This window comes from Nipponia nippon, unplaced genomic scaffold, assembly GCF_047370975.1.
Source record: "Nipponia nippon isolate SJK-2023a ecotype South Korea unplaced genomic scaffold, ASM4737097v1 scaffold_4, whole genome shotgun sequence".
NCBI lineage: Eukaryota > Metazoa > Chordata > Aves > Pelecaniformes > Threskiornithidae > Nipponia > Nipponia nippon.
Genome location: NW_028262358.1, coordinates 14,423,567 through 14,444,643, shown reverse-complemented (window position 1 = coordinate 14,444,643; position 21,077 = coordinate 14,423,567). Strand labels below are relative to the sequence as shown.

The 21,077-nt window shown below is 46.0% G+C and overlaps 1 protein-coding gene across 3 annotated transcripts in view; it reads left to right on the top strand.

Annotated features, from left to right (window-relative positions):
• The window catches only part of SYNDIG1 (synapse differentiation inducing 1), an 85,762-nt gene that overhangs the window by 15,212 nt on the left and 49,473 nt on the right, over positions 1-21,077 (top strand). For 2 of the 3 annotated variants that reach the window (XM_087775548.1, XM_087775546.1), the window contains exons 2-3: positions 536-1,105; positions 15,360-15,497. In XM_087775548.1, the coding sequence (XP_087631674.1) occupies positions 626-1,105; positions 15,360-15,497 (618 nt within the window). In that variant the 5' untranslated portion in view covers positions 536-625. Of the gene's footprint in view, positions 1-202; positions 419-535; positions 1,106-15,359; positions 15,498-21,077 lie in introns of those variants that run through there. The other variant, XM_087775547.1, reaches the window with a different exon arrangement.

The following is a 21,077-nucleotide window of genomic DNA, read 5'->3' as shown; positions in this document are numbered from 1 at the left end:
TCGTTCTTTTCCTTCAGCTGGGTTTTCAAAGGGTAGTAAAGCACTTGCCAAGGGTGAAGCAGGGCTGCAGAGACTGACAGCTGAACACACCAGCTGCCTGTCCTTTGGAATTGCAGATTTCTGAGAAGTGAAAACGGTTCTTTTATCTTTTATCTTTGTTTTTTTTTTCCACATCTCTCTTATCAGAGTGTTTAGAGGAAAGGGACATTGTCCCCTGAATGACAGTGGCATACCTATGGGAGGATGGAGGAGGCATCATAGCTCTTCTCTGACAGGGCCCACCATTACCAAGACATCTCAGGAAGTCCTCTGTCACCACACATTGTCATCCGCTCCTGTTCACCCTGTGGATTTGGGGTGGGATTTTTTGCCTCTCCAAGTGGCGATATATTTGGAGAGCTAAAGGCAGGGTGTGCAGGTATGTGGGGCTGTATTTCCTCATGGGGTGATACTGAAGACAATCTGATTTGGGAGCCTTGATGTGTTATTCATTGCCTTTGTCCTCACCTTGGTATCTGTTTCCTTTCTTCATCAGGAAAATGGGAGCCACTGCCCCAGTGTGACCTGTCTCTAAGGTACAACAAAACAAAGACCACCTGTCCCACTCCCTCAGACATCTCCCAGTATGGATGGCTTGGTTGAGCAGAACAGTGTGCTAATGCACAATAAGATCACTGAAGCCGGGAAAAGGAATGGTTTAATTAATACAAGGAACTTAGTGGCAGAGAGCCGAGATGGTCTGGTCTCTGTGTACCCGACCCCCCAGTACCAGAGTCACCGAGCAGGCAGCCTTTCCTCTCCGAGCTGCCTGGAGAATGGCAGGAATGACCCTGTGCAGCAGCTCCTGGACCCCAACATGCTGCAGCAGACGGTGGAGTCTCACTACCGGCCCAACATCATCCTCTACTCAGAGAACGTGCTGCGCTCATGGGGCGAGAGCATTGGCTCGGAGTGCTGTGAAACTACCTTCATCGAGGACCGCTCTCCCACCAAAGACAGCCTGGAGTACCCAGACAGCAAGTTTATCGATCTCTCAGCAGATGACATCAAGATTCACACCCTATCCTATGATGTGGAGGAAGAGGAGGATTTCCAGGAGCTAGAGGTCAGATATCAGTTGGGATATGTGGGGAAGGCTGCAGGGAAGAGGGCATATTTGGGGTTAAGTGTACAGCCTCCAAGAGCTGGTCTGCAGGGGATCAGCTGCTTTGGAAGCTGGTCCGCATGGGATCAGCTGTATCACTCCCCCGGCCAGGACAGTGAGTGATCGCTCATCTTTATTTGTTGGGTAAAGTCCCAACTCTGTGGATACTAATGGCAAAATTTCCACTGGCCCTAATGGAGATCAGCATTTCCCTCCTGCCTCTGAATGGGCTGGTCAGAAGCTGAAGAAAACCCGTGTGCTTAAATGCTGTGTAAGGTCAGGGCCAGAAGCATCTGTCCATGTACATGGAGCTTGTCTTACTCAGCAGGCCAACATCATCTACTTTCTCCTGACTTGAGCTAAGCATAAAGCAGATTGTTTTGCATACTGGCTCAAACACAAAACGTTTCTGTCTCTGAATGAACACAAAATCAGAAGTCTTTGCATTTCAAGCTGCAATGAATCCCGTGTCTCTGAAATAAAAGCTTTTTTTCTGATGGAGTGAAACACTTCATTAGATCCCAAATGCAATGTTTTCTTTTAGGTTCCTGTGCTTCATTGATTGCTCACAGTAAAGTAAGATACATTCTGTTCTCCAAAGGAGGCAGACGAGGGAGATCAACTTCATTCTTTCTTAAATGATGCATTTGTTACTTTAAAAAAATCTTTTTGGTTTTGGCTGAAACCAGCTACCCAAGTGTGGCACAGATTTGTGTTTGCCAGTGTGTGTGGGAATGGAGGGTGTGAATAATGCTGCTGATCCCAAAACTTTCTCCAGCGCTGGTCGCAGACTGTGAACCTAGCAAAGAACATTTGGCTGTCTGGAGCAAAGCCATAGCATCAACTTGCATGTCCAAGTTGAGATCAAGGGACTATTTGTGCGTGTTTCTCTGTTACAGGTGTTTTCTCCACCGAGACCTAACAAGTCCTAAAACTTCTATTTTCACCTCCTGTAGTACCAGTGTCCCACCCCGTGATCAGCACAGGGGCAACCCAACAAGAGCCTGACTTCTCTTTTATTCTCTTTTCTCTGTGTATTGATAAGGTAGGAAGAGAGAGGTGTTTTTCCCAGTGTGTGCCAGTAATGCAGTATTCAATGCCTCCGCAGGGAGACAAAAAGTTTCTCTCTGAGGCATGTGAGGGTGTTAGCTCAAATCACACCCTTCTACAGCATTTCAAAATTGGCTGTGGGAAGTCTCGTTTTCTTAATCAAAACAAAATCCCTAGCTGCTGCCTTTTTGCCCTAGTTTCTCTCCTGCAGTAGTGATGCAAGTGACTGCAGCAGGCATGTAATTGCCTAATGGTGTTATTGACACATCTGGCCTGACATTTAGGCAGCAAAAAAAAAATGTCTCCCTCTTGTCAATCGAAATCCAGCAAGACCTTCTTTAGCCAGCTGTTGGAGAATAGGCTAAAAAAGGCAGGGAAAATAAGCAGGACAAGGAAAAAATGTTTTATACCAAAAATCTTTTCCCTTTTCTTAGTGGGATTTTTAAGGTGCCTTTGCAATTTAGGGCCCTCGATCTGGGTGTCTCTGGGTGGTACCATAGGAGCTTGATCAGCTTTTCATAGAGAACATTTGTTTCTAGAAAACCACCTGTAAAACAAGGTCTGAGGAAAGTGACTTCATCCTTCCCCTCCCCAGATCTCAAGAGGAGAAAGGAGAGAGTCTTTGCAAATTTTGGTACCATGCTGTGACAGTGTGTGCATCATTTTCCCTGGCTCCTCTTTCTTTCTGACCTATTTCTCTGGACTGTAGCCTCCTGAAGTCAGACGCATCCCTTCTTAAATGGGTGTACTGCATCTGGTACTATGGATTTCCAGCGTCCCTTAACCCTGCGGGATGTTACTGTGCTAATAAAAAGAGAGGTGTATGGACAGCCATCCTGACCTCCACATACAGAGCGCTCAGAAGAGGAAAACATTCACAAAGCACACACCCATGCATCTTCCTCCCTTCTATATCAGGGTTTCTCCTCCACCAGGAGAATGGAGCAAGGGAGGGGAAAACGAGGCAAGGTCTGGGGAAGGACCTGCCTGACTGGAAACGTGCATTGCTAGAATTCCTAGAAGCCTCTGCTTCTAGCCCAGTATCAGTCTCCATCATTGTGCTACTTGGCCAACCCAGTGCAGCGCTGCAATTGTCACACTTCTCCGTGAACCAGACCCAAAAGACCAACCTGCTGAGCAGCTGCACTCAGCGTGAGGGGTCTCAGCATGGGGAGTAACTTCCATCTCAGGAAGGTCCAAATTCTGTGGATGCAGCCCGTCATGCAGAAAGATGGGGAGGAGAGAAGAGACGCATTTGACAGCACAAGACCAGCAAAAAAGGTGACTGCTGTGTTGTGCTCTTCTGTTTCCCATGTGGACAGATGCTGTATCTGTGTGGCCAGATGCATGAGGGCTTCCTGGACTTGCCTAGTACAGAGGTTCATTGGAGACGTAGCTTCACATGTTGGGACTCCAGGAATGGAAGAAAAGTATTTGAGGACAGCAGTCACTGAATAGGGGAATGAACCATGCCAGATTGTTAACTACAGAAAAATTTGCCTATATCTGTCCAAATGAGAAAAACAGCACCTGAATCACACAGCACGAGTCTGGCCCACTAGAAAGCATTTTTTTTGCCACCAGTTACTGACAAGAAGCAAATGCTTTTTTAAATTACTAATAGACCTGAAGTGGGGTGGAAAGAGTTAGTACCAGGACTGGGAGCAGAAGTTAAAAGGAGAACAATGAGAGAGGGTGATACAGCAGAGGTGCAAGGTTTTTCTTCCCCACTGTGAGAGCCTTGAAGGATTTGATTCTACCATCAAGAATGCACAGCACGTTGCTGAGTATCTTGCCACATTGACCGTCGTGCCACAGCTCATCAAGGGATGGGAGCTGCATAGTATAAGCACAGATATCAGTTCTTGTAAGGGTTTTTTGTTGTAACATATCCGCTTTGGCACTTCTTTTCTGGGAGAAAACTCTAAAAATAGCCCCTTTTTGCAAACGTTAGCAGAGAGGGAAGCTTTGTGCAGAAGAGCTGTTGTCTCTTGAAAACTGAGGGCTACCGCCTGTTCTCCACGTGTCAGGGCAAGGCAAGTGGATTCCCAACTGAGGCATCTCAGTAAAATGCCTTCTGGGAGACCGAACAACCCTGGGGTTGTGAGTCGTTTCTCTTCCCCCATGTCTCTCTGGCACTGCTTCTCTTATTGCAGAGCACCTGCCTAGGGGTTTTCAGGACTGGGTATTTAGCTTCTTAGAAATGCAGAAAAATCTAACACATCCCTTTGTAGTGAACCCCTCCATGCAATACTTGCAGGAGTCCATGGGCACATGCAAAAATAGCTTTACTGCTGGTCAGTGTGTTTCTGCCAGGGTTTCATTTTTGAAGAGAGCTGGGCTCTTGGCAACCAGAAAGGTTGTTGTTCTCTTGCAGAAAACTGTGCCTCAGAGAAAGTTTCTGGAAAAAAACAGCTATTTTGACTGACAGCAATTTGGTTTTGGTTTGAAGAGCTGACCCAGCCAGGCTGCAGGCGTTGCTCTGTTACCTGTCCTCCCTTCAGGATGGGTCTATCCAGCTCAGCAGTGTCTCTCAACGAGTTGCCTAGAAGGAGGCACCTTCTTCCCTCCTCAAGCCCGCGGACTCTGAAGAACCTGGGAGATGTAGCAGAGAGCAGGAGACATCCTAAGCAGGGATCCTGCACATGGCTGCAAAAACATGGCCAAAAACTTTTTTTTTTTTACTAGCAGTGTTTCTCAGGTCCTGGTGTAATGTTATTCAGACTGCCTATGAAAATCATAATTGTCTGGAGGGAAAAACATTTCTGAAACAGCTCTCATTAGCATATACAGCCCCACTTTGCTCCAGCAATTACCAGGCATGAAAGCAGAAGGCTGTGCATTCTGTCAAAGCTTTAAACTTCTCTCTTCAGTGCCCATCCCTGAAATCAAATGATTCCCTATTTAGGTATCTCTGGAACGCTTATAAATATCTTATGAGTTCTTTATGCCACAACTAATGGACAGACAACTTGTCAAATGTGGCAGCAGTGAAATATTACATGAGCTGCTGGCTGAAATACCCTCCTGTTAGAGTTCATGGGTAAATGCAGTGCCGCCTTTTATCCAGAAACATCATTTGTCATATTACATTCCTGCTAGTTTTCCTCCTAGCCCCTAGATAGATGGCTTATTTAGAGAAACCCAAGCTATTGATGGCAGCAAATTGAATTATTCATATGTGTCGCATAAAAGAATACATCTGAGCTCTCTCTTAAACCCCTTTTTATTTTTCCCAGCAACGTCTGAAACAGTCTCTGAAAATGAAATAAATAAAATGTTCTGGGGAGTGAAAGAAGAAAGGAAATGCAGTGTTTTCAAGTTAAACCTTCCTTCTTTTTTTCCCCTACAAATTGATGGATGCTGCTGTGAAACTCATGCCTTGGGCGTCAGCATGAAAGTGTAAAGACAGAAGGTGGATCCTAAGTCATGTCGTGTTCCATCTAACCCCGCTTCTCAATGTTCACAAGCACCTCCTGGCTGCGTCTCTTCTGCAGCGTGAAGAGAACGCCCTGGAGGGGTTTATGCACATCAAGCCCCAAGACATGCATGCTTTCTCTCAATGCTTCCAGCTCGCACAGGCTTGGGTGGTCCTGCATGGCACTGATAAGACCTGAGCTGCTGTGTCCTCAGCCTCCCCTGGGAGTAGGTATCCAGAAAGCATGTTTGGACACCCCCTTGGCGAGCTGAGCATGGTGGGGTTCCCCTTCCAGAGAGCTCTGCAGCGTGGGTGAAGAGGCAGTCTAGTGCAGACATGGGAGGCTGTAGCACAGACGACATCCGAGGCAGGTCTTGCATGCTTTAGGTACTTGCTTGTATGGCCATTTCCCTTCAGGGTCTTGCACCTTGTTTTTGCTAATGAATTCACTGGTCATCACAGTGCTCTTGTGAGGTGGTAAAACAGTATTTTCTCCATTCTGCACCTGGGCAACTGAAGAAAATGGTGCAATAAACGTCTTGCCCAAGCTCACCTAGGGATGTGTTGTGGATCTGGGAATGTTATTTTGATTTCTTTTGTCCCATGGCACATGCTCAGAAAAACACAGGGACATGGGATAAGGTCACAGGGAAATATGGAGGCACCTGGGCTCTTAGACCCATCGAAGTTTGTGGATTGTGTTAGTTTCTTTTGGGTACTCACATGGCATGCCAGTGGAGAAGAACTCTGGAAAGACTGCACAAAACTGACTGGCAAAATGGTGGCAGATGCGTTTCAATGTAAATAAATGGAAACTAGTACATTTATGAAAAAATAATCTAATCCATGTGAACTCAAGGCTGAGCTTGTAACTATGAGCTACAACTCAAGAAAGAGACCATGGAGAAATCATTGTCTGTGCTGTGAAGTCCCATAGAACAGTGTGCAGGGCAAGCCAATAAGTCAACAAAATGTTGGGTGTCTTAAAGAGCGGTGTCGAGAACAAGACAGGGCGCCGACAGCATTTTGGCACTGTATTAAAGCTTGGTGCAATCCAGTTTCTTAAGTGGGGTGGGCGATTGTGGTCCCAACTTCTTAAGGATATTGTGGAGATAGAAAAGGGCAAAGAAAATGATCAAGTGGAAGTAGCAGCCTCCTTACAAGGAGCAGTGAAAAATGCTGGGACTCTCCATTTTGCAGAGAAGGTGGACAAGGGGTGTATGAGCCGGTTGCACAAGATCATGAACGTGAAGGATGAGGTGAATGCAGACCCACTGTCTGCCAAACCTGCAGTATTAGAAGCAGGGGACACTTGAGGGAGCTAGTAAGAGATTTCCATAACATAGATAACAGGAAATCGTTGTTCACACACAGGGTAGTGAACACTTGGTGACTTGCTGCCACAAGAGGTTATGGTGGCTCAGCAAGTTCAAAAAGGATTAGACAGATTCATGGATGAGGAATCCATAAACAGATATTAAAAGGAATTGGCAAAGCTTGTCTTTCTCATACCTCTTACACAACAGTTGTGGGTGCTGAGGGAGCACAAAGGATGGACTGCAGTGTCCAGGTTTATGTCATGTCCTGCTGTTGCTGTCAAAGGCAGAGCATGGGGCTTAATGGGCCATTGGTCTGACCCCACAGGACACTCTTTATGTCCCTGGATTCCTTCACTGGCACATTATTTACAGGTTACAAGAGTGATTACACTTCATTTGCATTTGATTTATTTTTCTCCCTTAAAGGAGAAGCCACTGGAGTCTGAAGATACTGAACCCTGCCAAGGGATATTAACCTTTATTAGCCAGCCCTAGGTGAAGGGACCATGGCTGCAAAGTCACCTTCAGCAGTCTCCAAGTGCCCTCCTATGAATCTTGTTAATAGCAGCCAGGGCCCAGAGCGATTCCCTTTCTCATCATCACTCCCCTGCGTTTTCAGACTGACGCTATGCAGTGAGGTCCCTGGGCTTCAGCCCGTAAGTGGCAGGAGCTCTGGATGAGCTGCATGCTGTCATTTGCAGAAGGTGGGGATGTGGCACACTTTGAGGACTGCACCACAAAGGAAGCTGTGTCAGCTCTGAAGAAAAAGAGAGCAATCGTGAAGGGCCACCCCACCTGCCCCAGCTTGAGCAGTGGGCTGCTACTCTTCCTGCTGAAGTGGCTCAGTGAAGAGGGGTATCTCCCTAATCTTCCTCAACAGGCAGCGTTGAGACCATCTGCTCTGCAGGGACCACCTGCTCTGCTCCTCCTGGCAGGAACCTCTGTGTCTGCAGATTGTGGAGGTCTTCCTCTCTCTGAGTGGGAGCCCTAAAGTGATGCCCCATGCCACGAAGAATAATGTTGCTGAAGTGCATTGCATTCACCGCAGCTTCACCCGTCTCAACAGCTGATGGTGAAAGCTGCTGAGAGCCACTCCTCTGTGCTGGCTGCTGGCCCACCTGCACAGGCATGAGCGTGCCGCGATACACATGTGCCTTCCCCATGAATTGAAAGGGTTGTTGGGAGCCTCTGTCACTCACAGGAAGATTAGGGATATTTACTTTATGGCTGTGATTACTGCTCTCCCAGAGAAAGAGTGTGATTTAGGAGACTGTGGCAGCTGGCCTGTTTTAGTATGGATCTGTTTATTGCTGTCTGCAGTAATCCCCTTCCAGTGGCAATGTGTTGAATGCAAGTTACTGATGAGCTATAGGCAGACTGGCTGTGGGTGTCTAGAAAACATCACAAGAGAGATGATCCAAATCCAGGCGGACAGGAGGAAGAATGGGCTTAGACAGCTGCATCCAGGGTTTTTTGCCCCTGATACGTTTCGGTTTCGCAAGGTTATAAATGAAAAGCTTTCCAAGCAAGGAGAGACCTCTGTGAGCCCATTCTGCAAGGCTGGCTGCTTGACTGACAAGACAATTTAGACTGGGAGTTGGGGAAACAAGAGGAGCTGGACCAGGCCAGGGTTAGTGGATTATGGGTCATTTAAAGACCTTTAAAATTGAAGGGGAGCAACTGCAAAACTCAAAATGGTAAAAAAAAAAAAAAACCAAACAACAAGCAAAATAAAAAAAGTAAATATTGCATATCCAGGACAAAGAATCCATGATGGCAACAGGTTATAGAGACATCACCTCTTAAGTAAGCATCAGCCAGATGCTGCTCAGTGACGAGTAAGTGTATTGAGGCAGAGCAGTGATAAGCTACAGCCCTTGGTGGGAGAGCTACCATCCAGCATGCTGCCTTTGATGTCTGCTGCATTTAGGTGAACTCAGATTGCTTGCAGAAGAGCAAAGAGATGCAGAGTGCTGGTCAGAATAAGGCATCATGTTTAACTGCATTACTGAAACAGGCATTGTGTGGAGGGAAACAGAGCACATATTATCTTATAGTTGCATCATGTGTTGGTCTTTGTCAAAAACAGACCACTGGACCATCTGGATTTGAAGCAGATCCCACAGGGCCATACCAGAAATTAGCTTTGTATGCAGTGTGTGCGTGTTGCTGAATTGGTTGCTTTGAAGGAAAAAAGGAGTAATACCAAAAGGGCTGTTTCCTGAATATCCATCAACGGTTGCTGGCAGCTGTGGTTCACAGCAGACCTTGTTGTCTGATTTCACCAGTGTGCCTAGCGTTCTAATACTGGAACAGACTATGTGACCATCAAGTCCAGCCTCCGGTATGTCGCAGGCAGCCCACGGCAGGCTGTCTGCAGAGCCTCTGTTCACTCATAATGTCTAGGTTGAGGTAAAGCACATAGCTTTTAGGGATAGCTAGCCTCAATTTAAGAGAGGGCTTTGTGTAATAGAAAATCCATTACAACTGCAGAAAAGTGTTCATCACCACCTCTGTTAAAAATCTGCACCTTGTGTCTGCTCTTCATCTGTTCTTCTTTCAGTCACTGGGGTTTCTTCTGCTTTTCTGCCAAATGAAAGAGCTGTCTCTGATCAGAAATTATCTACTCATGCAGGCACTTAGAGACTGTGATGAAATTGCATCTTAAATTTATCTTACAAGTGAAGTTGGCTTTGCTACTTTCTTCCTGTGTAGATGATTTTCTGTGGCATGACGCATGTACCTGCCTTCTGATTCCTGATTTCTCCAACACACTTGGGAAACAGTGGTACCAGAACCGGACCCATTATGTCTGTAGTACTGTACCTTTCCTTCCCTCTCCGTCGATCACGTTCGTTCCTCCTGTGGTGCATCACAGAGGAGGTTTATTTTCAGCTTGCTCTTGACTGAACACTCCAGTCTAGTGGTCCTTCTCGGGGTCGCTGCCTTGTGAAACACACTCCAAAGTGCACACCCCGCATTCAGCTCTGTATACAGACAGCCTTGCTCTGTGCCCGGTGATTCCTGCTCCCAGTCCGTGGTCCTTTCAAGAATGGGGTGTCTATGTGATTCAGTATCCCATCTTAAATATCCTCTTTTCTCTTCCCTCCCTTCTGCACTCATTGCTGAGGAAGCATTACTATCATCAACTGAAGCAGCTAGTTGAATTTCACAGACTAAAATTCATTGATGTTTCAGCTTCATCCTATCAGTCTCCAGGGTGGCCACATTTGTGGTTACGTTCAAGACTGGCTTCTTGCGCAGGTCATTTGGGAAGCGTCAGAAGCAGTCCCCTCGAATCCAGAGGTCAAGGTTTCCTGTTGGACTGTCTAGCACCCAAATTTCAGCAGCTGCAAAATCCAACGCACTCCATGTCTGGGAAGTAGACACCTCCTTTAACCCAACAAAGTTCATTTCTCCTCTTCATCCTTTGTCACATCCACAGTTTCTGCAGAAATCCAGTTTATATCCTGCCCACATCGCTTGTGCCTAATGCATTTTAGAGCTGCAGAGATGTGCACCATTGAAAAACATGTAAATAAGACAGAGTGGAAGAGCTTGCGTGGGGGCATCCCAGCTGGTTCACCCAGTGAAAGCCTTCCTTGATGGTGTCCTCTGGGGAAACAGGCCATTGACTTCAGGTCTCTTTCCTGCAGGGGAGGGCGGGAAGGGAAGGGAAGGGAAGGGAAGGGAAGGGAAGGGAAGGGAAGGGAAGGGAAGGGAAGGGAAGGGAAGGGAAGGGAAGGGAAGGGAAGGGAAGCGAAGGGAAGGGAAGGGAAGGGAAGGGAAGGGAAGGGAAGGGAAGGGAAGGGAAGGGAAGGGAAGGGAAGGGAAGGGAAGGGAAGGGAAGGGAAGGGAAGGGAAGGGAAGGGAAGGGAAGGGAAGGGAAGGGAAGGGAAGGGAAGGGAAGGGAAGGGAAGGGAAGGGAAGGGAAGGGAAGGGAAGGGAAGGGGCACTGTGCTTTCTGCAGGAATTCATGCTCTGGGGAGGTGTCCTCTGGGACATGATCTCCTGGTAACTCCAGTCTTGCCTGCACTCCTGAGGTCATCTCTTCCTCATAACAGCCACAAAAGGGCTTGTGGATAAACTGAGACTGAGATTGCTTTATCCTGTGCTGTCTTCTCAGCTGAACTCCAAGTGTATTGGTAAGGGACACGCAGCAGTAGTCAGTGAGGATGAGGAGGGTTGTCGTCATTGCAATAACTGCTTTTGTGACAAAGGATCCATTGGAAGCAGGAAATCCTCACTGTGTGCTCAGTAATTTCAGAGATATGTAATTTCTGCTACAGGGCTATTTGCACAGGTATCTGTTCTCACAGCAGCACCTCGCACGGGCTGCAGAGAGCGCAGCTTGCTTGGCAAGGGGAAGGACTGTGGACCTTGCTGAGATTAAATCTTTCACGTTAAAGCACAAAGATGTGTCTCCACGGCAGAGCCTGACTTGCTGTGGAAAGGCGCTGCCTTCTGTAAATATTCTCTGTGCGTTGTGGTTATAAGTGGTTGTGCAATTGCAGTGGAAACTGCTGGAACCAGATGTCATGTCTGAAAAGGAGTGAATGCCTCAGTGTCCTGAAGACACTGTCAGCTGCTGCTGCTGTTCTTCCTTGGCACCCTGTGATCCTCCTGTCTCTTGTCACTTAAGCAGTTGCAGCTGCATCAGGATGTATTTTGCCTTGTTTCATCCTAAGATTTTTCTAGCATCATGAAGACAGTGATGTCATCTGACTGACAGGATAGAAGACCTCTTTTCAAAGAGGATGACTCGATTGTGTCTGGGAGTTGTTAGGATAGTAACTATCAGGGATCTTTGCTCTGCTGATGAACAGAATATCTCAACCAAGAAAGGGATGCTCTTTGCCAGGTATTTGTTTTAATGGTTGCACAGGTTCTCTGTTGATTGCTTATTATTTGGTTCGAGGATGCACTGGTGGTACACCTGTAGAAAGAAAAACCTGATAGTTTGATATTTCAGATTACTTAAACTCATTAAATAAAGAAATGTTTGTCTATGCAGTCTTGCTCGCTACCCAAACCTTGAAAATTAATTAGTTATGCTATTCTCTAACTACTGAAAGAGTTAAAAGCTTTCAGTCAGATTAGTGAAATTATGGTATAATTGTGAAAAGTTCCATGTAAATTTATAAAGAGACTGTTAAACATGAAAGGAGCAGTGCTGTGAACAAGAATATTAGTGATTATGTAGGATTAGTCTGCTAACCCAAAGCGACTGTAGTTGGTGAAAGTAATTCTGACTCCTCAGCACCCCTAATGTCCAGCTCCTCCAGTGTCAGGGTGCAGCTCTTGCAGAACCAGGAACAAGTGAAGACAGCCAGCTACGTAGCTAAATTGTCAAAAGCTTCCCAGTGTCAGAAAGGTTTCTGGATAGGGAGAATTTCTTGGTAAGCTCAGGACTGGGTATTGTGTTGTAAGAGGGAGAACATCAGGGAGGAAGGTTTGCTTGGAGAAATGATTGTTTAGCTGGAAGGTAAGAGGTACCTTTTGCTGTTGGATTTCTTTTCTGTGATTTATGACTTTTTTTTTTTCACCCTTCTGATTCATGTCTGGACTACGTGGTCAGGGCTTTCTGATCAGAATTATTCTGTCACTCTTGGTGATTGACAGTCAGGTCATCTGATCCAGTGTGTACTATGGGAACTTGGCTCATCAAAATGGCATTCAGAGTGTAACTAGTGTTCAATTACTATGAGCCTATACTGACTTAATCTTCCCCAGTAAGGGTTTTTATACTAGCATAACTAAGAAAACTTCCACAATTATCCTCTTGCAATCTAACAGCCACCTCTCCAGCTGGCATGGAAGCTCTCTAAGATGTTGTGACACCACCACCCTGAGAATGGTTAGTCCCTTTGAAAAGCAGAATAAATGATAATTTTTTGGTTCAGCACTTGATCAAAGTTATCTAGAGAATCTTTGCCCCATTTCATCTTCATCTGCAAGAAAAGGCAATTTGAAATATCAGACAGGTAGTCTCCACAGATAGAATGCCAGCACACTACTCAGCCAAGAACTGGGAAATCAAAAGCATTTTTGTTTTTGTATCTTACCTGTCATGAAGTTCAGGGAAGGGCACTGTTTCAAGAAACCGTTTCAGCAATGTTGTGGATTTCCTCCCTCCCCCTCTCTTCTCTTACTCTTGAAAGGAAAGATTATTGGTATTAAAAATGACTTACATGGCCTGTTCTGAAAATTAAAGCAGAAAGGGAAGTCACCATGCTCAAACACTGTACACCAGCATCAGCAGGTGTCCCTTCAGCAGTGGAATTCTATTGAGCTTGTGCCAAATGGAGCTTTGTCACTTCTGCTGAGGCATCAAGACTCCCAACGCAGGCTGGGGTGCTCTATGTGTTGGTGTTCACGTGCACCACACAATCTCAGTGCATGGGACCTGTCTGGTTCCCCCACCTCTCCCTCCCAAGCCCCTCTGGTCTGTGGCAGGTGCTTGGCAGCAATATCTGTCAAAGCAGACCCTCTCCGTGTTAGCAAGCAATGGGTCATGTCACCTGGTGGGTTCCCCAAATGGGTCAGCTTGGGAGGCAATCCCTTTGCCCGGTGCAAATATCTTTCAAATATCATTAGGCTGCCAGCATTTCCTATGTTCTTCTGAGTCATGGTTCACTAGTGGCATCTTTAGAAACCTACCTTCTTGCGCATGGGTTCATTTTCCTGTCTTGCACAGTTAGCAGTCTGTTCAGGAGTTTCTCAGAGCTCACTGGTAGAGCAATGTCACTTTTGGCCCAAAGGCAAAAAAACTCCTGAACAGACTGTTAAGTTTCTAAGAGGGACACAAAACCCATGCCCAAAAGGGTAAGTTTCTAAATGTGACTCAGATCTCTTCCTTTCAGTAACATTTTGCACAGCATTTCTCCTATAATCAGTGAAGAACATGCAACTACAAAAGGGTTTTTTGAGAAGATTTTTGGCCACCTTGTCTCAGGTTGGAGGTGCTCTCAGGGTGAGTTAAAAAGCTTTGCAGGACCCTTCTTGCACCAAAGCTGTAACTCCAAAGCCTGGAATAACCACAGCCTCAGTGCCTGTTGTTGCATGTGGACTCCCTGCAGGTGAGGAGGAAGCCAGCAGACAGCAGGCTCTCTTCCACTCCTGATCTGCTGGAGAATTGTATTCACTCAGCAGTGGGGCAGTCAGGTCCCTGTGGACCAGTCCTAGTAATCACCGTGAAAGAAACTTTTGCTAGGTCAGGGTTGCTGCAGCTTGACCACGGGGCATCTAAGAAACATGCCTGGGCAGGTGCTTCTACCTACACTCTAAATCTGGCAACATCCCATTGCTGCTGGAGCAATTCATGCTTTTTTGTCTTTCACCTTTTGCTACCTTGGTTCCTTATACTTAGGTTTGCACCACATTTGTCACCTTGTCCCCATTGGGTAATGTCTGGCTGACATTCTCCTGGCCACCTGAGCAGTGACCTTCCAAAAGAGTGGCATTTGAGTTGGGAGATGCAGAGCACCCAATGCTTACAGCTCCTTCTGCATTAGATATGTGACATTATGTTTCTGAAGTGCCAGCCCAGCTCAGGTTTATCCTGGTTCGTCCGGCTAGAGAGTCGCTTTCTTTCATTCCTGAAAGAGGAATATGTAAAATGTGCCCTTTTCAGCTCCCCGCAGTGATTTCCTCAATCTCTTGTCATTTCTCATTTCTTGCTTTCAGGTTCATGCAATAGTGATGGAGGCTGTGACATAGTCAGGGAATGGAGATTCCCTTGGGGTTTGTAAGGAGGACACCTGCTAGCCAGTGCTGTACATGCAGTAGGAGAGAAAAAGAGGGCTGACTTTGATGCTGGCTGGGGTGGCTTCCCCAAGTGTTGGTGCTGACAGGGCAGCTGCAGTCTCAACCTTGGGACTTGCAGAGATAACCCTGCATCTGAGCTGTGCTCCCACTTTCTCTCCTGTTCGATTTTGGTGCAGACATAAAGGTTTGAGTCTCTCAGCCTCCCTTTGGGGTGCTGCTAAAACAGGGGGTTAGTGCCCTGGTGAGCCTTTCAGCAGGGCAGGGAGGGAGATGTGCCATGGCCAGAGTCCCAATCCTGAAGTCCTTCTGAAGGATGCCACTGGCTGGTGTGGATGCTGCAGGAGGGCAGGCTAACTCCTGTGGTCCTGTCGCTGTGGAGCCACAGCAGAGCAGAACAGATGCATGGCCCCTGATGAATAGCGTACAAGTGCCCCCAGAGCTGGCCTTGTCTAGAGACCCCTGCATGGTAGAGACTCCAGGGTGGGTCACCAGAAGCCTTCTGCTATGAGTGCTGGAGGCCTGTCTTGATGTTGAGGAATTGCCCTGGTGTGACTGGGGAGAGTTTTATGGGCAGATGATCACAGCTTTGGCCCATGACAGAGGAGAAATAATGATATCATTAACCAGCACCTCTACATTTCTCTCTCCCTTGCTATTCCAGAGTGATTACTCAAGTGACACCGAAAGTGAAGACAATTTCCTGATGATGCCACCAAGAGATCATCTTGGCCTCACGGTGTTCTCCATGCTCTGCTGCTTCTGGCCATTGGGAATTGCTGCCTTTTACCTGTCTCATGAGGTAATGTTAAAACGTCTCCTGCTAATTCAGAGTTTTGCATCCACAGAGTAGCCATCAACCCACACCAGCGAGGAAAGTTCACCAAGACCCAAATGTTGGCAAGACATTCTCCAGGGTAGTGAAAGCTGGTTAAACAGGGTAGTGTGTTCTGCACCTTGATGTGTCTCTGTGATAGTGGTGGTTGCCTTGTGAGGTATTTTACTGAGGGAGGAGTCTACAAAATATTTTGGGTTTTAGTTGACAATGGTCAGGTTCCATGTCAGGTTATGCAGCGTCCAGCTACAGATTTTCTGTGGACACAACTTTTGAGTGGAAAACACCCTTGCTATCTCAAACGCTTGGATTTCCCATTGGTAAAACTGAGCTATTGGTTCCCAAGCTGATCATCTGGAAAAGCAAACCAGGTAATACCCTTCCAGGAGCAGAAAAATAATTTCTGTTCTGCAGAAGTGAATTTGCTTTCCAAGAACCGTTTCCTTTCCCCCTGAAAAATTGCTCAGTCTGTTCTTCTTGTCCAATTTTAATATGGAAATATTTTTTACCAGAGAAGTGACGGTGTTCTGGTTTGTTTCCTTCATGAGACAGGCTTGCTGGTTTCCAGCCTGTGCCTAACAATCACCTCATGCCCCATCATTTGTTTCGACAAGTATGTCTTTGTAAGTGCCTACAGAGTAATTATTGAGTTTCCCAGCATGGCAGATAATGTAACGTGACAGAAAAGGAGTCACACTGGAAGTCTCATCAATGACTTCAAGGAAACCTTCGCTTATAATCTATCTGCTGGTGGTAGCAATGCCTATTGCAAACTACAGTCTGTACTCCACAGCACCAAAATCATTCACCCTCTCACCTGTCTGTCTAATCTGCCTGCTCTAAATGTCTACCATCACTGGGTATTTGTCAAGCCAGAGCAGGCACTTCAGATCTGAAGAATCCTACTCTTCAATATCAAAGAAAGAGATACAGCACTACTATTTTTTGCTTTAAATGAAGTGTCTGTCATTGAACTTGAAGCCTCTGAGACAATTAAAGTTTGTCCAGTGGAAAATTCCTTGTTTGAGTGCTATTGATTTCTCAAGTTTGGGTCAAGGGATTTGCCTGATGATGGTGACAGCAAAAAGTAAAGTGTCAGGTGGGGTCTGCACATGCTTTAATATCCTGCCGTTTGGTCCTTCAGGCGGAGGTATTCGTCGGCAGTTTCAATGGCCACGTCTCTTCACATGCATGGACTGGGCAGGATTTTTCACCAATGCTGCAGCTGAGGAAGGGTCGAGAGTTTGTCTCTATTAGCAGTGTGTTTGTTCTGTGCTGGGGAAAATAGTGCATTCATTAATTTCCTGCAGTAGTGTTCCTTCAGGAGGCCTGAGGATTGCTAGCTAGTTTTATCTAAGCAATGAAAGTACAGCACAGTCCAATAAATGCAAAATAAACAACATAAGTATTAAAAAGCAGTAAGGCTGAGAAACTAAATGTGTGCTGAGAGCCAGTGTACGAAGGACAGCGCATCCACAATAGCTGTGAACTGATCCCAGGAGCCAGCTTGAATCCGTAAGACCCTACTACCTCAACAGGAGCATAAGGAAGGTGGAAGAGTTCACACGAAGGCAGCGAAAGATGATGATATTTTGCTGAAGGATTTAGGTCCTGGAAAATGGAAGCTTGGGTGTAGGTTTGGTTTAGCATAACGATGGGGAACTGCTGAATGTGACTGCCTAAAACTAGGAGCTGCCAGCAAGAAAGGTCAGGCAGGTGCTTTGCTTTTATTAGGTTGAGAGGCAGCAAATTAATCTTTGCTAATTGACCTCTTGGATTCACCAAGGCAAGCTGTAGCTAAATCCAGCTGGAGGAAGGACTGTATTTCTGAAGAGTTTTGACTTCTGCTTTTTGTTTTTGTATTGGAAATAGAAATTTTTTCTTCTCTTCCCACTAAAGAATGGTGATAATAACATCACCTGTGCACGCTCCTTTCCTCACAGCTCTCCTCTTAGCTCTCTCCAACAGCTGAATCAGCTGAGAACTCCTTTCCCAAATCTCTTGCAGAAAGATGTTCAAGTCCCTGTGCATCCCAGTCCAGCACAGGCACGTCAGTCTGTCTGCTCCCCGAGTTCCCAGGCAGGTACCTTTGCTGCCTGCCTTCCCATCCAGCAGGTCCATTATGGTCCTGAGAAACCACCAGCCTTCACTGAAACTGGCACTTCTGCAAAACCCCACGTCCAACAAATTGGCATTTTCCAGTGAAAAAATTGAGCTCAAATTAAGGCCAAAACCTTCTATGGCTGAGAACTGTCTAAAATAGGTGGTATAAACCACCAAAATCCTGCACCTGCCTAAGCTAATACCGACAGCTGTATTGACTCATACTTTGGAGCAGAAACCATTCAGAATTATATTTTATATGTGAGGTAGAAAAACATTATGTCCTATTAGCACGTGATTTCTATTTATATAGGTCTTTTAACTTAAACTCCTGAATAACTTTTGAGATCTCTTGTTAATACAAAAGGGTAGTCTAACATTCCCTGTCCTTTATCAAAAGTCAGAACTATAACTAAAGATCAAAACTTGGCACTTGCATTCAAACTTTTTTTTGCAGTTGCTTGAGCTCTTGAAAATGTCATGTTTTCAAAAGTCTCTTGGGCATTTCTACTAACAAGGCTCAGTCTGGGAAAAAATTGTAACACGTAGGAACTTCAGAGGTGGCGGATGGATTCTTTGCGCCAGAATTTAGCACTTGTGGTGAACTTTTTTTAAAAACCTGGTCTCCTTTAGGTGTGCAATGCATTTACAGATGAAGGCCTGATTTGCAGGTGATATATTTGCAGTGCAGCTCAGTCCAAAGGGACAGGTGCTCTCAGTTTATTCCTGCAGTCCCTGGCAGTACATTTATGCTGTATGTGTCTATGTCATGGTGCAAAATAATTATACAAGGATCAGTGTTGTAAGGTTTCAGAGATGCTCTTTACAAATAGAAAGATTATTTTTCCCTGTGCTCCATAAAAGCAATGTGCTTCCTTGCAGGGACTATTTCTGCTCTGTGTGGGACTTCTAGTTTTTCCACCAAGACTCTTGCCAACATGCTGCTGACTTAGGGCTTCTTGCAGGCCGTCTGTACCAAATGATGCAGCTGTGCAGGGTCTGCCTGCATGGTGAAAACAAAGATGTGCATCAGGTTTAGCTGAGCCAGCAGGGAGGAGCAGTGGATTCAGAAATGCACTCTGTGAAAGCAAAAGCAGTTCCTTTCGATTGGGATATCCAATTTTCACGAGTAGGGCATTGCCTGGTGATCTTCCTATCCCAAGCAACACTGAAAGTTGCTGCTTTTCATCTTCTCTCAGTAAAACAGAGAGCCTGAGGCCATCACTATGTTGTATCCTTGCTCATTTTTTCTTGCTTCTGTTTTGATCTGTGTTTTCCTTCTCACAAGAGACTTACACCCACTGCTTGTGGCTGCCCGGTACTGCTCTCTCTCTCAGCGACCAGTAAATCGCTGTCAGGACCAGGCCATTTTCTTTCCACATATCCCGTCTTCCATCATGCTTGCTTCTTCGGACCGTGAGATCGGGATGTGACTCCCATTGCCTCACAGGCACAAGGTGTCCTGATCTCACTGGTGTCACGCTAAGTGGTGTCCAGGTTCCCCTCTCGCCTGAGCTGTCACAGCTAAGCTACAGGGACTTTGCGCACATGAGCCATTCAGGTGACCTCTCCAGAGGCCACTGCTTTAGGGTAACCTCTCAGGAGGGATAACGTCTCTGAGTACTCTGATTTTTAACAGTAGACAGTGTTTATCGGTTAATTTTCCACTTTTCTACAAATGGGACATATGAGTTTTTATGTTTGCCATTTTTTGGATTAGCTGCTTTCCTAAAACCTTATAGCTGAGTCTGAAGGGCTCAGTCAGAGGGGATTTTGTGCAGTTTGCAGGGAAGCCTTTGCAGAGGAAAATATAAATGTCACACACCTTTCACCATAAAACTCTCCACCACAAACAGAGTCTGATCAAAAAAAACTCATTATGTTTATTTTTTCATAATTCTCCACCCTCTGGAGTCATGCAGGTACCTCAGTTTTCATTTTTTACAGAAGTTTTTAGCTTTGTAGATTGTAGGCAAGTCTGAAGCTTTGTAAGTCAGAGAAAGAAGTTAAAAAAAAAATCTTTTTGTCTTGTCAAGTTTACCATTAAACCTGTCAGACGATATATCAGGGCCTGTCAGGATTTCTGCTTGGTGAGGGTTGATAATCCTGCAAGGCCTTTTTGTCTGAATCCTCATTTTCTCCCTGCGTTTATATTTTAGGAGAGAGAGTAATACCTTGGCACACATTTCTTTCCCTCCTGTAAAAAGAAATTCATTATCAGAGACCTAAGTCTGTGCTGGTGTGAATGAGCTTCACTTTGTACCTGCTCTCTTGTGGGATGTGGGTGGTGATGTGGAGCCCTTCACCCCCAGTAGGTCCCCACCAAAGCATCCAAGAGATGCCAACCAGGCCAGACAGAAACAAGAGTATGTACAACACCTCTGTCCAGCTTCCGTGCAACCTCCGTGGAGCTGTGTCAGGCTGGTGTGGACATACACCCAAGGAATCCCACGGGACACTTCTCAGTATGCTTAGGTGCTCAAGCTCCAAACCTGCTTTCCTCCCTGGCAGCACATGAGACCTGCCAAGCAGCAGACTGCAATCCAAGCACATGAGAGCAATCGCTTCCCATCTGCTGCGCTTACTCCGCGCTGTAATTACCTCCTTCACACGGTGATAGAGGGATGTACGGCTCTGTAATTATTTCCCCAGCCCATGGATTGCTTGAGTGAGCACAGCTCCAAATATCATCGCTCGGATTGTCTTTAAAGAAAAGTAGGGACTGCGCACTGGGTAAAAGGATTTTCTCCGGTTTTCATATGGACACGAGGTATACGTGATCAGGCAAAGCAATCACTTTTCTTTCTTCAGGATAACTTCTGAACCATTTGGTTACTTTCTATCCAGTTTTCAGAGATAGAGGCTTTGAAAAAACTGTATTTTGACATGTTTCAGTGGTCACCGGGGAGACGAAAGAAATAATGTTTGTGTCCCCACTGGGAGGGAGAAGACAGTATGAACTTAACCTTTATCGGAGACCAGAGATTAGATGCTCAGCACACATGAATGCGTTTCACTTTCTTTGCTTTTCTGCATCAGATTTTGACATCTAGCCACTGCTGAAAAGGACAGGGAAATAACAGCCAGGTGTTATCTGTTGTTTATTTGTTAGAAATGTGGCTTATAGTCCCCATTGGGGAAAACCATGAGACAGGACAGCAGTGTGACATGCCACACTCCACCAAACTGGCTGGCGGTGCTGGTAAGACCTTTCCATGCTCTACCAGCCCACCCTGGCTTTTTTTCCTCTCTGCCCTACTTTTCTCCATCAGAAAACAGAATATAATAGATTATAAAGAAGTTGACATCCACAGCCATGAGCGTGTGTTTGTACTGGTGATGCTGCATCCCCTTGTATCTGAGATGAAAAGGCCCAGGCAAAAACAAGAACCTGGGGTATTTTTCTTTACTTGTTATAGATGCAGTAACAGGCCAAGCTGTATA